This window comes from Macaca mulatta, chromosome 3, assembly GCF_049350105.2.
Source record: "Macaca mulatta isolate MMU2019108-1 chromosome 3, T2T-MMU8v2.0, whole genome shotgun sequence".
NCBI lineage: Eukaryota > Metazoa > Chordata > Mammalia > Primates > Cercopithecidae > Macaca > Macaca mulatta.
This window is the reverse complement of record NC_133408.1, coordinates 163,284,190-163,300,758: the sequence shown is the minus strand read 5'-3', so window position 1 is coordinate 163,300,758 and position 16,569 is coordinate 163,284,190. Positions and strand designations below refer to the sequence as shown.

At 36.0% G+C, this 16,569-nt stretch overlaps 1 protein-coding gene across 6 annotated transcripts in view; it reads left to right on the top strand.

The window, feature by feature from the left end:
* The window catches only part of IQUB (IQ motif and ubiquitin domain containing), an 81,399-nt gene that overhangs the window by 29,126 nt on the left and 35,704 nt on the right, over window positions 1-16,569 (top strand). For all 6 annotated transcript variants that reach the window (XM_077998095.1, XM_015134825.3, XM_077998096.1 and 3 more), the window contains one exon: window positions 5,156-5,366. In XM_077998095.1, coding sequence (XP_077854221.1) covers window positions 5,156-5,366 — 211 coding nt within the window. The remainder of the gene's footprint in view (window positions 1-5,155; window positions 5,367-16,569) is intronic.

Sequence of the window (16,569 nt, the reverse complement as noted above, 5' to 3'; positions counted from 1 at the left end):
TGATTTTCAAATGACAAGAAATCTGGGGCTAGGCTATTCAGCCCGATATCTTTAGAGACAAACTTGTAGTGAAAAAAAGTTAAATCTGTTGACTTAATTGCCCTGAAGGAAACAGTGTACCAGGGGAACCATGGGGCTAACTTTACAGCAGGGTTTGTCAGTGCCAGTTATTCCAGCCTGATAATTTTTTACTTTTTCAGTCCAAACTAATTTTCACCAAATAAAGGAATATGTGAAGTTATTATATCATGTGGGGAAAAGTGAAGTTTGAGTGGGATTTAAGGGAAGCAGTATCCTGATAGTCTCAATGCAAAACAAGGGTGTGTATAAATGGGCCAACATTAGGTCTGGACTGTGAAGTAGACCAAGGTCACCTTCCTTTGGAAACAAAGTTAAAGGAGATGAGAAATGTTTCTTTGAAGTTCTCTGAAGTTCAGCACCTTGGTTGCAAATTGAGGCTGCTTCTCTCTGTCAAAGTGATGTACAACCTTTAGGCAAGAGTGGAATGTTTCTTTCTTACTGGTCTAATTTCAAACAGGAAGTTTCTGATAGTTTATGAATTTAGAGAACAAAGTTTCTCAGTGAGTAAGAAAATAGCAGTCACTCAAAGAAGGGGATTGTTAAAATATTTTATAGTTGTAGAGTGTCCTTGGGAGAAATATTGTTTTTGTTAATTTTGTAGCTGACCTTATTAGTGCCTGTTATTCCAGCCTGACAATTTTTTACTTTCTCAGTCTAAATTAATTTTTACTTTCTTACTATACTGGGCATGGGTGGTGACTATGATGTCATCAGAATCATAAACTGCTTTCATCTTTCTACTCCATTAAGCTCATCATGAGCTTGTTACTGTATGAAGATAAAATGGTTGACTAATTTTCATCATGCCTGCATTCTATGTGAGAAGAAGGGAAAAGTCAAGGCAGCATGTTCCATGAATGCCACCTTCAAGGATTTCCCCGGAAAGCCCCACCCAGTGACTTCTACTTGCATCCCAGTGACTTGAATTATGTCATGTGACTATCCTTACTGCAAAAGTGTGTGATAAATGAATTTTTAAAGTAGCATATCATTGCTCCTCAATGAGATTGAGATCTTCTTAGTAAGAGAAAGTAGAGGAGAATGGATATTAGGTAAGGAAATGGAAATTGCTGTCATTTTCCATACTCCAAAAAATGATATTGAAAGAATAAAAGTATAAATATACAAGGACAAAGAATACATAAGAAGAGTAAATGTCAGTTGTGGTTTTTTTTTTTAAGTTTTAAAGCAGATGGAGAAGTGTTAACTTGACTTACCAGAACAGAGGGAGTGAAAATCTAAATGCCTGCCAACGAGGATGGCATCAAGAACCAAATAGATTTGCCCCATAGAGTCTTGCAAGGTGAATTGGAGGTTCTGTGGGAGGTGGAAGTGAGGTGTGACCTGTAAACAGAGGGATTTGTTAAAAGCTGATATAGGGAGTACATTTCCATTAAATAAGTTATTTTAACTTTGATTCCTTTCTACTTGGGTCATGTTTATTTTTTTAACAGGTTTTGAGTTCACTATTTACTATTTTAAATCTTTCTTGTTTCAAGAAAGATGTTATGTGTGACTACTGATATTTTTGGGCTCATTCTTGCTATTTCATTTTGTTTTGTTTACTAATTATTCTTATTTATGCTTTTTTAGCCTTTTCTTTTTGTTGGTTTGATTAAATGTTTCTTTTTTTGTTCTTTTGTAGTTCAGAAATAAGTATTTTATTTTTTCTAGTGGTTATGTTACAAAAAAGGGGTCCCGATCCAGATCCCAAGATAGGGTTCTTGGATCTCCCACAAGAACTAATTCAGGGCAAGTCTGTAGAATAAAGTAAAAGCAAGTTTATTAAGAAAGTAAAGGAACAAAAGAATGGCTACTCCACAGACAGAGCAGACCTGAGGGTTGCCCGGTGCCGGTTGCCCATTTTTATGGTTATTTCTTCATGATATGCTAAACAAGGAGTGAATTATTCATGCCTCCCGTTTTTAGACCATATAGGGTAACTTCCTGATGTTGCCATGGCATTTGTAAACCATCTTGGCGCTGGTGGGAGTGTAGTAGTGAGGATGACAGGAGGTCACTCTCGTCGCCATGTTGGTTTTGGTGGGATTTAGCTAGCTTCTTTACTGCAACCTATTTTATTAGCAAGGTCTTTATGACCTGTATCTTGTACTGACCTCTTATCTCATCCTGTGGCTTACAATGCCTAGCAGTCTGGAATGCAGCCCAGTAAGTTTCAGCCTCATTTTACCCAGCTCCTATTCAAGATGGAGTTGCTCTGGTTCACACGCCTCTGACAGTTACTCATACATATTTTTTAACATAACTAAATTTTTTATATCAAGTGCATATCTAATCAGGCTATATATTATTTCCATGAATAAGTCAAGAACCTTATTAGGCTTTTCTTCATTTCCTGCCCCCTCCTTTCATTGTTTCCTCTTTCTAGAAGCTGTCAGGATTTTCACTTTATCCTGGGTATTTGGCAAACTTATTGTAATATGCTTGAGACTTGATGATGGACCCTGTCTGAGAGTCCATGTCTTGCTGTGGGAAATATTCCTCTATTATGTTTTTATGAATTTCTGTAATCAACTTTCCTCATTTTGTCTGGAACTTATCTCAGAAATATTTTTGAATGAGGCCAGATGCCAAGACTCAGGCTTGTAATCCCAGTACTTTGGGAGGCTGAGGTAGGCAGATCACTTGAGGCCAGAAGTTGGAGACCAAGCTCGGCAACATGGTGAAACCCTGTCTCTACTAAAAATAGAAGAATTAGCCAGGCATAGTGGCACGTGCCTGTGGTCCCAACTGCTCAGGAAGGGAAGCATGAGAATCACTTGAACCCAGGAGACGGAGGCTGCAGTGAGCTGAGATCACGCCACTGTACTCCAGCCTGGGTGAGAGTGAGACTTTGCCTAAAAAGAAAAAAAAAAATTAAAAAAAAAAAAGAAACATTTTGGAATGCTGGGATTTATCTTTCATGTCTCTTATTTTTCATTCATTCATTTAAATTTTTATGAACCTTTGTCCTGCATGCTAAAAGATTTTCTCACCTAATTTTCTTGCCTACTTATTACTTCTTATGTTCTGCACATTCTGCAGATCAGCTTAGAAGAAACTACTAGTTCTCTGTCAATACCCATTTTTCCCTTCTCCTATTGTAGTAGAGCTTTATCTGAGCATGTGGCTGCTCCACTGATGACCACATTTCATCACCTCCCTTGTGTATCAGTGAGGCCATATAACTAAGACCTGGACAGTGAGATGTGAGGGACAATGTGAGCCACTTACAGTTATCATTCTTAAAATGCTCTTTGCTCCTTTTCCCTCTGTTTACTGGTTGGAAGCTGGTAAGTGGACCAGCCATCTGGGACATATAAGTAGGAAACCAATTGTTAAATATGCCAGAGCTTTCCTACCAGCCCCAAACTGCTGTGCTGATCCGTGGATTGTCACTTGAAAGGGAAAAAACTTCCGTGTTTAAACAAATGTGTTTTGGTGTTTTAGATAAGTTTAACAAGTTTAGTAGCACTCAGGCTAATCCGTATTCTATTAATTTTTTAAATTTCAAAAATAAAAATTTTGCCAGTCTTTTTTCTTGGCTCATTATATTATTTTATACTGATAGCCTTTCCTTTCTCTGTGAAAATATTAACTATATTTAGTCTGCTCTTGTATTTTGTTTTGTTTTGATTTACTCTAGTAGTTCTAAAACTTTATTATAAGCATCATCTGGAGGGCTCATGAATATATAGAATCCTGTGCTGCCCCAGGAGTTTCTGATCAATAGCTCTGGGGTGGGGCCTGAAAATTTGCATTTCTAATACTTTTCTAGATGCTGCTGATGTGTTTGAGATTCTTAATGTCCAATGTGCCAATAGCATATTGGTTCAACCAGTCTGACCCCATGATTTTAGGGGACATGTAAAGCTTGATTATGGGAGAAAGCTAGTTTTCCAGATGGGGGCTTTTTTTTTTTTTCATTCTGGGTATCAGCTGGGACACTCACCACTCTTGCCTAGGGACGAATATCTCTGTTGCTCCTTGCCTAACTATTTTACAGGAACTTATCCTTTTTGCATTTTTTAAACAGTCACCTGGTTAGTGGCCATTCTGCTCAGACCATCCATCAGTTTTGGGCTTAGAGCAGTCCTAGAGCCCCTTCTGTATTTTCTGACTTGCTTCTCCAGTGCATGATTAGGTTACAGACTCTTTCCTCAATTAATTCTACCAGCCTCTTTTGTTGAAGGGATTCTTCAAAGTTTCTCTTCTTTTGGGGGACCCCTTCAGTTTGATCCAGTATCTTTGTTGATACCTGCTTTACATAGTTTTTCTATAATTATTAGGCATTAGGATGAGAGTAAGGGATGCATCAGCATAAGCTCTATCATCTGACCTCTTCACATTTTATTTTTATTTATGAGTTTAATAAAATTATAAACTCTCAGAAAAAAGTGATAAACTCTCTCAGCTATATCATAGACTTTTTGAGGGTTTAGTACTATGGTGTACTTCCAAACATATTCATGTTTAATACAATTTAATAAATATTTGTTTGCTTCAGTCTCCATTTTATCTGACCTGCCTTTGATGGTTTCAACACATACCTACCTGATGTGCATTTAGGAAATACAGTTTTGTTATAACCATGAGCCTAAGCTAGTGGCATTTAAGATAAGATGGAGATAATTAATATTTATAACAATAATAGTATTGAGGACTCATGATGTATCAGGCTTGGGTTAAGCACTCTGTATGTATACTCTTATTATCACTGTTTTACACATGAGGGTACTAAAGCATAGAGATGGCAAGTAACTTATCCAAAATCAAACAACTAGTGAGTAGCAGAAGGAAGATTCAAACTAAGTTTTACTCCAGAGTCTATTCTGTTAAGGATTGTACAAACATCTTTCTGTGAAAGTGTATTTGGGAGAATTCAAAGTCAAATACCAGTGACATGCATTATACATGCTTTTTATGTTAGTGTTTGTGAAAATATCTATTTAGTCTAGGGCTAAAACTAGACTCAGTATTTTCTCATGGAATTGGAATTTAAATAATCATCATTGCCTTTAATATCTGATCAAAAAGTTGATGATAGACACTTTCTATTTCCTTTTAACTATAGGTGATAGTGATACAGACTTACTACAGGCAATGGCATGCTAAAATCTTCGTAGAGGATTTAAGAAGACAGAAAAGCTTAAGGTTGGAATGGGAAACACAGCAAGAACTAAGGAAGATAAGAGAAAAAGAAGAATGGGTAAAATTGGACTATCACCGGAGGCATAATCCTAAAACAAGTGAAGATTTTGAATTTCTTTATAATGCATTAGAATGTAAGTTTGACAAGGCTTTGCAAAAAATATTTTTAAATTTTTCATTAATAGGAAAAATAGATTTACTGCAGACAAAAGGAAGGTTATTATTTTAGGGAGATGTCTTGGAGATTTGCACTAGAGAATTTTGAAAGATGAATACCACTTTATATTTGGAATAAGAATTAAGGCTGAAATGAAATTAGAAATGCTTTTATATTAACAATTAAAATGTACATACTGCTTTGTGAATTATGCAGTTTTAGTATATTATTTCATTTGGTCCTCATTCATGTGAGATAAAGAGAGAAAGTACTGTGTAATCTGGTTTTCTTGTGGTTTGGGAATTTGTGAACTCAAAGTTGAGTTGTTCTTTAATCCCTCAATCCAGTATCCTGTCTGATTTTGCTCTTTAGAGAAGGGGCTTGGCAATATTTTAAAAATTCCCTCTTATTAATAATACTATATAAATGTATATTCTCTACACCTTGACTTTTATACCTTATTTCTTCTACAGTGTATGTGCTAGTCATGGATAAATTAAAAGTTTCAATTATTTGAATAAGCCAGGCACTCTTTACTCAGGCAGTAGATACACCATTCCCCTTCTTGGAAGTGTTTCTCCATTGCCCACCTTTGGATCTCAGGTTAAATGTCACCTCCTTAAAGGTTTTTGTGATTGACAACATAAGTTGGATATCGTTTTGTCATTTTATGGTCTTCATTGCACCTGAAACTTTTCATTTATATCACCACAGTTGGTAATACTACGTCTTTTTTTCAGTCTTAGTTATTTCTTTAGTAATAATACATCTTTTGTTTAACATTTATTTATGCCATGAGGGAATAATTCATTTATTTTTTGATGAGCTGTCTTTTACTGTGCTTAGCTTGTATGCCCAACAAATGTTTGTAAAATGAATGAATGAATGAATAAAAGGAAGAAACCCAGGGTTGTACTAATGCAACTATCTCTAGCTTCTGCTTTGCCAGCGGTACCTGGTAAGGTGGAAATAACTGAAGCAGAAGAGTTATGTAATACACCAGATATCTGAGAGTGGAGAAATTAGACCCTTATGAAGACATGGAAAAATTTAAAACCTAGAAGTAGCCTCAATTGACCTTTGTAGTTTAATGGGATATTTTAGTCCAAGGAAATAAGTTTTTGACTTCTCTCTGATTATTTATAACACTAAGCAAATTTTCTTCCATTCGTTTGTTTCATTGCATACTATTTTTTTTTTGTAGATGTTATATGTTCTGTTCCTGAAGTTGCAGTTTCCTTTCTAATTGGATACATTTTTAAGCATCAGATATTGAGTCTGTTTTTATAGCTATAATATTGTATTTACCAAAAATAATATAATTAAACATTAGGGCTAATAAACAATATTAATAAATTCATTTTCCTGGTAACATAAAAATTGAGTGGCTTTAGGAATATTTACAGCTTATGGTAAACATTTACAACTACTATGGTAGTTTTTGAGGTAACTGTTAAGCCTGTTCCCTAGAATTGTGTGTCTGTTTTCCCTTTTATCCTAATCATCATCCTCTGAAAATACTGCTTATTTTACTTTAAACTTCACTTCTACTTCCATTTTTTCTATCAGAAAATAACAGATTATTAAGTGTCAGTAGTTCAATAGAGAACATCATTAGCCAGGTATCTATGAAAGGTCTTATTGACAAGTTTAAAACTAACATTCTATTAGAGCAGAGCTCTATTAAAATAATATTCTAAATTCATATGTGACTAAAGGATACTTGTGTGGTTAACAGACAACTGTGCAAAATAATAGGAAATATGTTGAATGAGCTTCTGCCTTTTCTAATTATTAGTGGTGTTAATTAGGACAAGTTAGTCACTTCTCCCGAACCTCAATTTCTTCATCTATAAAAGGGAATTAATAATTTTTGGCATGTCTACTTCAGAGGGCTTAATAGAGTAAAAAGGATAAAATATTACATTTATGAAAGTATTTTAAAAAGTTTAAGGACCTATACATATGTGAGCTATTGTTCTATGGCAAATGATTTTATACAGAATTTTCATACTAAAGTAAAACAGATATATTTTATATAAGTCCACATATGATTTATATATGGAGGAAAATGAAATACGTGAAGTTTCTTATATAAAAGAGACGTCTTTCGGGTTTTTCTAGTCCTAAAATTCTAAATTAAAAGCCTTGGAATAATAATTTTTAAGTTCTGTTAAAAAATCTGTGGTTCACAAACTCAATAATTTATGTTGCTCTTCTGTAATTTCATTTCATAGTCATAACTCCATTCCTTGGAACTGCTGCCCTCTTGTGGCTCATAATGATAATTGTATACTTTGAGCTATAATTCATAATATGAAACTTAACTTTTTCTCAAGGTAACCTGTTTTTCAGTAATAAAAGCAAAATGATATCAATTTAAGAAAATAAACTTAGCTGTATAAGGTAATATGTCAAAGATGAAGCTATCTCCAGGCAATAATATTTGATTTTTATGTCTTTTTATAGCAATATGTTGAAGGTGATCTCTTTTATCGTTCTGAATTGTCACTAGGGCCATTACTTGGAAAAAAAGGTGCTAAGTATCCCATATTCTAAATAGAATAATTGGGGTTGTTTTGTCTATTTAAAAATTTTATATAGGTACAATTATGCAGAATAGAATTTTTTGCGTTTGTTTTTCAAAATTCAGTGTTGTGTCATGAGACTGATCCTTTTATTGTGAGTAGTTGCCCTTTGTTTATTCTCGTTTCTGGATAGTGTGCCATTGCATGGATGAGCCATACATTATGTATCCATTTTACTGTGGATTTGGTCCTTCCCACCCCGCCCCCCACAACTAGTTTTTGGCAAATATAAGTAGTACACTTTGGTGAATATATATATATATATATATTCACCAACAGATGTTTGTAGTAGTACTACTTGTGTATATGTACACATACACACATGCACACACACACACATTTCTCTCAGGGTGTTAACCTAGCAGTGGAATTGCCGGATCATAGGATAGACATAATTCAGCTTTAGCGAATCTCACCAGATAGTTTTTTAGAGGTTGTATCATTTTAAACTCCTATGGAAGAGTATGAGAGTTTTAATTGCCCTGTCATCCACTCCAACATTGGACGCTTCTGTCTTTTTCATTGTAGCCTTTCTGGAGGGTGCTATCAAGCTGCCTTATTTTTGACTGAGGCTCCAATAGGTGAGATATCAAGATACCAGAGTCAATGAGAGTCAATCTCTCTCTCCCTCATAAAGAATTTACAAAGGAAGTAAAATAGGACCTATTTATTGGTTCATGGGTCACTTAACAAAATAAAAGGTATAAGAAGGGCTAGGAGATATTTGAAGAGGTTAGTAAGGTAGGTTTTTTTGGAGAGAGCCATTGCTCTCCATTTGGGGAGAGCCATTGCTAGTGAGAGGAGCTTCAAGGGAGTACTCTTGGTGAGCTTTGAAATATTCCCTGTGTTTGGGGAACAACGAGGATTGTTGCCTGAACCTTGACCAGGATGGTAGACTGGTGTCTGACTCTAAACAAGGAAACCCAGAGAACTAGAGGAGGGCTTTCAGACTTCTTTGATATTGGAGAGTACAGCTGCATTATTTATAGCACTCCCAGGATTTTTAAAACAGAGATGTATCTTTGTTTTCTATCAAAAGGGGACTATACAGTAGAGAAAACAAGAGAGAGTGAGCATGCAATAGTGTAATTTGAGGTGCTCTTGGTCCTATTTAATAGGGCCAGCTATAGAAATGAAGGGATCTTGTCAGAAAGAAGCTTGAAGTGAACAGCTAGTTTATCCCTAAGTGGCTACCTGGAGTGCAAATACATCTGTCTTGGGCCAGGGGAGTTGCGGTTCAGCTCAAGAGCCTCAGGATGGTGAGTTTGAATCATCTGACAGGCCTGGAGAGTGGGGGTTTATCCAGCCAAGTAAGAACTGCCCCTTCCCATTCACTCATCTCCCAAAGGAGTACAGGGGAGAAACAGCAGCTAGTGGTGAGGAAAGGAAGTGAGAGGTGAGGGTGTGTTCAGAGGATCTACTCTTTTCCCACAGTCTTCAGGCAGGTTTCCATTCTTTCAGTCTTTGGCATGTCTTTTCATTCTTTCAACAGTGTATTTCTTAGAGCAAAAGGTTTTAATTTCAATAAGTCCTATTAGTTTCTTCTCATGTGAATCATGCTTTTGGTGTTATATCTAAAAACTCATCACCAAACTTAAGGTCCCACAGCTTTTCTCCTATGTGTTCTGGAAGTTTTATATTATATTTTGAATTTAGGTATGTTATCCAGTTTGAAATAAACTTTGCATGAAATGTGAGATATGTGTTGAGATGAATTTTTAAATTTTTTGCTTTTGAACATCCAGTTTTCCTTTAGCATTTGTCGAAAACACTGTCATTTCTCCATTGTATTGCCTTTGCATCTTTAAGATCGTAGTCTATTCGGGCTACTATAACAAAATGCCATAGACATAAATAACAGAAATTTATTCTTTAGAGTTCTCAAGTTCGGAAACTCCAAGGTCAGGGCACCAGCCGACTCTGTGTCTGGGGATGGTTTGTTTCCTGGTTCGTAGATAGTGCCTTCTCACTGTGATCTCACATAGCGGAAGGGATGAAGAGCTTTCTTGGGTCTATTTAATAAGGGCAATAATCCCATTCATGAGGGTTCCACCGTCATTATCTGATCACATCCCCAAAGGCCCCACATCCTGTTATTGCCTTATCTTTATATACTGTCAAACTTGATTTGCCAAAATTTTGTTTTAGAATTTTTGCATCTACATTCCTAAGGGATATTGGTCTGTGACTTTTTTTCCTTGTTATGTTACTCTCTGGTTTTAGTATTTGCATAATGCGAATTTCCTCTGTGCTCTTCAATTTTCTAAAACAGTTTGTGTAAAATTAGTAGGATTTCTTCATAAAATGTTAGGAATTCAACAGTGATACCAACTAGGTCTGGAGTTTTCTTTGTGGGAAGGTTTAAACTATAAATTCAATTTCTTTAATAAGTATAGGGGTATTCATGCGACTTATTTATCATTGAGTAAGCTTTGATAGTTACTGTCTTTAAAGAAATTGGTAATTTTATCTGAGTTGTTGAATTTATTGGCATAAAAATATTAATAATGTTCCATGTTATCCTTTTAATACCTATCGGATCTATAGTGATGTTACCTCAATACCTGGTAATTTTGTGTCTCCTCCTTTTTTTCCTGATCAGTCTGCCTAGGGATTTATCAGTTTTATTACTCTTCCCCTGATTTTTCCCAGTTCTTTTTCTCTGTTCCATTTAATTTCTATTAATTTTAATTGTTAATTTCTATTGTTATTTATTTCCTTCATTATGCTTACCTTTGGTTCAGTTTACTCCTCTTCCAGTCCTGTGGTGGAAGCTGAGGTCATTTGATTTGAGAACTTTCTTCTTTCCTAATTATAGGTGTTTGGTGCTGTAAATTTTCCCTTAAGTATTGCTTCAGCTGCATCCTCACATTTTGATACGTTGAGTTGACATTTTCTTTCAGTTCAAAATACTTTGTAATTATCCTTTTGATTATTTCTTGACCCATGGAATATTTAGAAGTGGGTTATTTAATTGCTAAATACTTGGGGATTTTTCAGATATCTTTCTGTTACTGATTTCTAATTTTATTGTAATGGGAGAATGTAATTTTGTATAATTTGAGTTTTGTTTTTTGTTTTTTTTTCCTTCTGAGACGGTGTTTTGCTCTTGTTGCCCAGGCTGGAGTGCAATGGCATGATCTTGGCTCACCACAACCTCTGACTCCCAGGTTCAGTGATTCTCCTGCCTCAGCCCCCTGAGTAGCTGGGATTACAGGCATGCGCCATTACACTGGGCTAATTTTGTATTTTTAGTAGAGATGGGGTTTCTCCATGTTGGTAAGGCTGGTCGTAAACTCCCGATCTCAGGTGATCTGCCCACTTCTGCCTTCCAAAGTGCTGGGATTACAAGCGTGCGCCACCGTGCCTCACCAATTTGAGTTCTTTTAAATTTATTGAGACTTATTTTAACAACTGGAATACAAATGACATTGGAGAATATTCTGTGTGCATGTAGGAAGAATTGACTTTCTATTGTGTTTGGGTGTAGTAATCAATAAATGGCAATTAGATCAAGTTGGTTGATAATGTTGTTTAGATTTTCTATATTTTTACAAATTTCCCATTTATTTATTGAAGCTAAAGCTATGTAAACCTCTATGGATGGAAAAGAAGCCTACTGTGTATGGGGAGGAATCCATGAGCATCCTGCTCGTGGAAGTGCAAGGACAGAATTTATTCTGCAAATTCAAAACCATGGTTGCTGCATGTGAGAGGTGCAGTAAACAAGGAGAACTATAAATGTGGCACATAAGTATTTTTAGGAAGAGTTCAGAAAATCCAAAAAAACGTGGAATGAACTGAAACTTATGATACATGCCAATGACTAAAGTGACTTTGGGAATATTTGTTCAGAATAATGAGCAGTGGGCTGCAGTTTCAACCTGTTTTGCTTTCACGTCTATGCAGAGCATAGCACAAACATGGCTTAAGTGAGTTTGGGTTCCCAGTCCAGATGTATATTCCAAGGTAGCAGAGTAATGATCAAAACTGTTCTCAGTAAACTTTAGTCATGAAGAATGGGCGAAGTGCCCAGAAGACATGATCTATCAGAGAAGACTTATGGTTGATTATTACAAACATTACAGCTTTTTATAAATCCCTCCTCCTTTTGACAGGTACATGACTGACATTTGAGGATTATTTATACCAAATTTCCCCAAGTTTATCTTGCTGAAATTTTTGTTGCATCCTATGCATTTTGACATGTAGCGTTTTTTTATTAATATTGTTATGCTTTTTACTTTTCTTTGATTAAATTGTTATTTTTGATGATATTTCTTCAATTAACAAGCAATTGGAATATTTCTATTTAAACTTTTGTTATTCTAGTTTAATTGTTCTGTGGCAAAAATGTAGTTTGTAACATTTCTGATTTCTACAACAATGTGATATATCTATATAAATGGTTTATTGAACTTGGAAAATGAGGTTACATTTTCAGCTTTTGGTGTTCAGAGCTTGATGTATGACAATTTAATTTTTAAAAATCGTTGTTCACATATCTCATGCTTTTAATTTTTTTACTTGGCTCTGTCATAGATTAATGCATTTGTATTTTATCTATTTTTTAATTATAAAAAATATACTCCCCAACATTGTATTGATAATTGATAGAATTTTTTAAAACATACTTGATGGTATATGATTTCCTGTATAAACATTCATGACAGTCAGATGTTTCATCATAAAATCACCTTCTACCTAAAAGACCTGAATTTTGAGGTTCTCCCCCCAGTTTTATGTTTTAATATTGCTACTTCTGCTTTCTTTTTTGTTCATATCTGCTAACCTTTTTTTCTTTTTTTATACTTTAAGTTCTAGGGTACATGTGCACAACGTGCAGGTTTGTTACATATGTGTACATGTGCCATGTTGGTGTGCTGCACCCATTAACTAGTCATTTACATTAGGTATATCTCCTAATGCTATCCCTCCCTCCTCCCCCCTCCCCACAATAGGACCTGGTATGTGATGTTCCCCTTCCTGTGTCCAAGTGATCTCATTGTTCAGTTCCTACCTATGAGTGAGAACATGTGGTATTTGGTTTTCTGTTCTTGCGATAGTTTGCTCAGAATGATGGTTTCTCAGCTGCATCCATATCCCTACAAAGGACACGAACTCATCCTTTTTTATGGCTGCATAGTATTCCATGGTGTATATGTGCCACATTTTCTTAATCCAGTCTGTCACTGATGGACGTTTGGGTTGATTCCAAGTCTTTGCTATTGTGAATAGTGCCAAAATAAACATACGTGTGCATGTGTCTTTATAGCAGCATGACTTATAATCCTTTGGTATATACCCAGTAATGGGATGGCTGGGTCATACGGTATTTCTAGTTCTAGATCCTTCAGGAATCGCCACACTGTTTTCCACAATGGTTGAACTAGTTTACAGTCCCACCAACAGTGTAAAAGTGTTCCTATTTCTCCACATCCTCTCCAGCACCTGTTGTTTCCTGACTTTTTAATGATTGCCATTCTAACTGGTGTGAGATGGGTATCTCATTGTGGTTTTGATTTGCATTTCTCTGATGGCGAGTGATGATGAGCATTTTTTCATGTGTCTGTTGGCTGTATGAATGTCTTCTTTTGAGAAGTATCTGTTCATATCCTTTGCCCACTTTTTGATGGGGTTGTTTGTTTTTTTCTTGTAAATTTGTTTGAGTTCTTTGTAGGTTCTGGATATTAGCCCTTTGTCTGATGAGTAGATTGCAAAAATTTTCTCCCATTCTGTCGGTTGTCTGTTCACTCTGATGGTAGTTTCTTTTGAAGCTCTTTAGTTTAATTAGATCCCATTTGTCAATTTTGGCTTTTGTTGCCATTGCTTTTGGTGTTTTAGACATGAAGTCCTTGCCCATGCCTATGTCCTGAATGGTATTACCTAGGTTTTCTTCTAAGGATTTTATGGGTTTTGGTCTAACATTTAAGTCTCTAATCCATCTTGAATTAATTTTCATATAAGGAGTAAGGAAAGGATCCAGTTTCAGCTTTCTACTTATGGCTAGCCAATTTTCCCAGCACCATTTATTAAATAGGAAATCCTTTCCCCATTTCTTGTTTTTATCAGGTTTGTCAAAGATCAGATGGCTGTAGATGTGTTATTATTTCTGAGTGCTCTGTTCTGTTCCATTGGTCTATATCTCTGTTTTGGTACCAGTACCATGCTGTTTTGGTTACTGTAGCCTTGTAGTATAGTTTGAAGTCAGGTAGCATGATGCCTCCAGCTTTGTTCTTTTGGCTTAGGATTGTCTTGGCAATGTGGGGTCTTTTTTGGTTCCATATGAACTTTAAAGCAGTTTTTTCCAATTCTGTGAAGAAAGTCATTGGTAGCTTAATGGGGATGGCATTGAATCTATAAATTACCTTGGGCAGTATGGCCATTTTCACAATATCGATTCTTCCTATCCATGAGCACGGTATGTTCTTCCATTTGTTTGTGTCCTCTTTTATTTCACTGAGCAGTGGTTTGTAGTTCTCCTTGAAGAGGTCCTTTACATCCCTTGTAAGTTGGATTCCTAGGTATTTTATTCTCTTTGAAGCTATTGTGAATGGGAGTTCATTCATGATTTGACTCTCTGTTTGTCTGCTACTGGTATATAAGAATGCTTGTGATTTTTGCACATTGATTTTGTATCCTGATACTTTGCTGAAGTTGCTTATCAGTTTAAGGAGATTTTGGGCTGAGATAATGGGGTTTTCTAAATATACAATCATGTCATCTGCAAACAGGGACAATTTGACTTCTTTTCCTAACTGAATACCCTTGATTTCTTTCTCTTGCCTGATTACCGTAGCCAGAACTTCCAACACTGTGTTGAATAGGAGTGGTGAGAGAGGGCATCCCTGTCTTGTGCCAGTTTTCAAAGGGAATGCTTCCAGTTTTTGCCCATTCAGTATGATATTGTCTGTGGGTTTGTCATAAATAACTCTTATTATTTTGATTTGCTTTCCATCAATACCGAATTTATTGCGAGATTTTAGCATGAAGGGCTGTTGAATTTTGTCAAAGGCATTTTCTGCATCTATTGAGATGATCATGTGGTTTTTGTCTTTGGTTCTGTTTATATGCTGGATTACGTTTATTGATTTGCATATGTTGAACCAGCCTTGCATCCCAGGGATGACGCCCACTTGATCATGGTGGATAAGCTTTTTGATGTGCTGCTGGATTCGGTTTGCCAGTATTTTATTGAGGATTTTTGCATTGATGTTCATCAGGGTTATTGGTCTAAAATTCTCTTTTTTTGTTGTGTCTCTGCCAGGCTTTGGTATCAGGATGATGTTGGCCTCATAAAATGAGTTAGGGAGGATTCCCTCTTTTTCTGTTGATTGGAATAGTTTCAGAAGGAATGGTACCAACTTCTCCTTGTACCTCTGGTAGAATTCGGCTGTGAATCCGTCTGGTCCTGGACTTTTTTTGGTTGGTAGGCTATTAATTATGGCCTCAATTTCAGAGCCTGCTGTTGGTCTGTTCAGGGATTCAACTTCTTCCTGGTTTAATCTTGGGAGAGCGTAAGTGTCCAGGAAATTATCCATTTCTTCTAGGTTTTCTAGTTTATTTGCATAGAGGCGTTTATAGTATTCTCTGATGGTAGTTTGTATTTCTGTGGGGTTGATGGTGATATCCCCTTTATCACTTTTTATTGCATCTATTTGATTCTTCTCTCTTTTCTTCTTTATTAGTCTTGCTAGCAGTCTATCAATTTTGTTGATCTTTTCAAAAACCAGCCCCTTGATTTATTGATTTTTTTGAGGGTTTTTTTGTATCTCTATCTCCTTCAGTTCTGCTCTGATCTTAGTTATTTCTTGCTTTCTGCTACCTTTTGAATGTGTTTGCTCTTGCTTCTCTAGTTCTTTTAATTGTGATGTTAGGGTGTCAGTTTTAGATCTTTCCTACTTTCTCTTGTGGGCATTTGGTGCTATAAATTTCCCTCCACACACTGCTTTAAATGTGTCCCAGAGATTCTGGTATGTTGTATCTTTGTTCTCACTGGTTTCAAAGAACATCTTTATTTCTGCCTTCATATCGTTATGTACCCAGTAGTCATTCAGGAGCAGGTTGTTCAATTTCCATGTAGTTGAGCGGTTTTGATTGAGTTTCTTAGTCCTGAGTTCTAGTTTGACTGCACTGTAGTCTGAGAGACAGTTTGTTATAATTTCTGTTCTTTCACATTTGCTGAGGAATGCTTTACTTGCAACTATGTGGTCAATTTTGGAATAAGTGCAATGTGGTGCTGAGAAGAATGTATATTCTCTTGATTTGGGGTGGGGAGTTCTGTAGATGTCTATAAGGTCCACTTGGTGCAGAGTTGAGTTCAATTCCTGGATATCCTTGTTAACTTTCTGTCATGTTGATGTGTCTAATGTTGACAGTGGGGTGTTAAAGTCTCCCATTATTATTGTATGGGAGTCTAAGTCTCTTTATAAGTCTCTAAGGACTGATTTATGAATCTGGATGCTCCTGTATAGTGTGCATATATATTTAGGATCGTTAGCTCTTCCTGCTGAATTGATCCCTTTACCATTATGTAATGGCCTTCTTTGTCTCATTTGATCTTTGATGGTTTAAAGTCTGTTTTATCAGAGA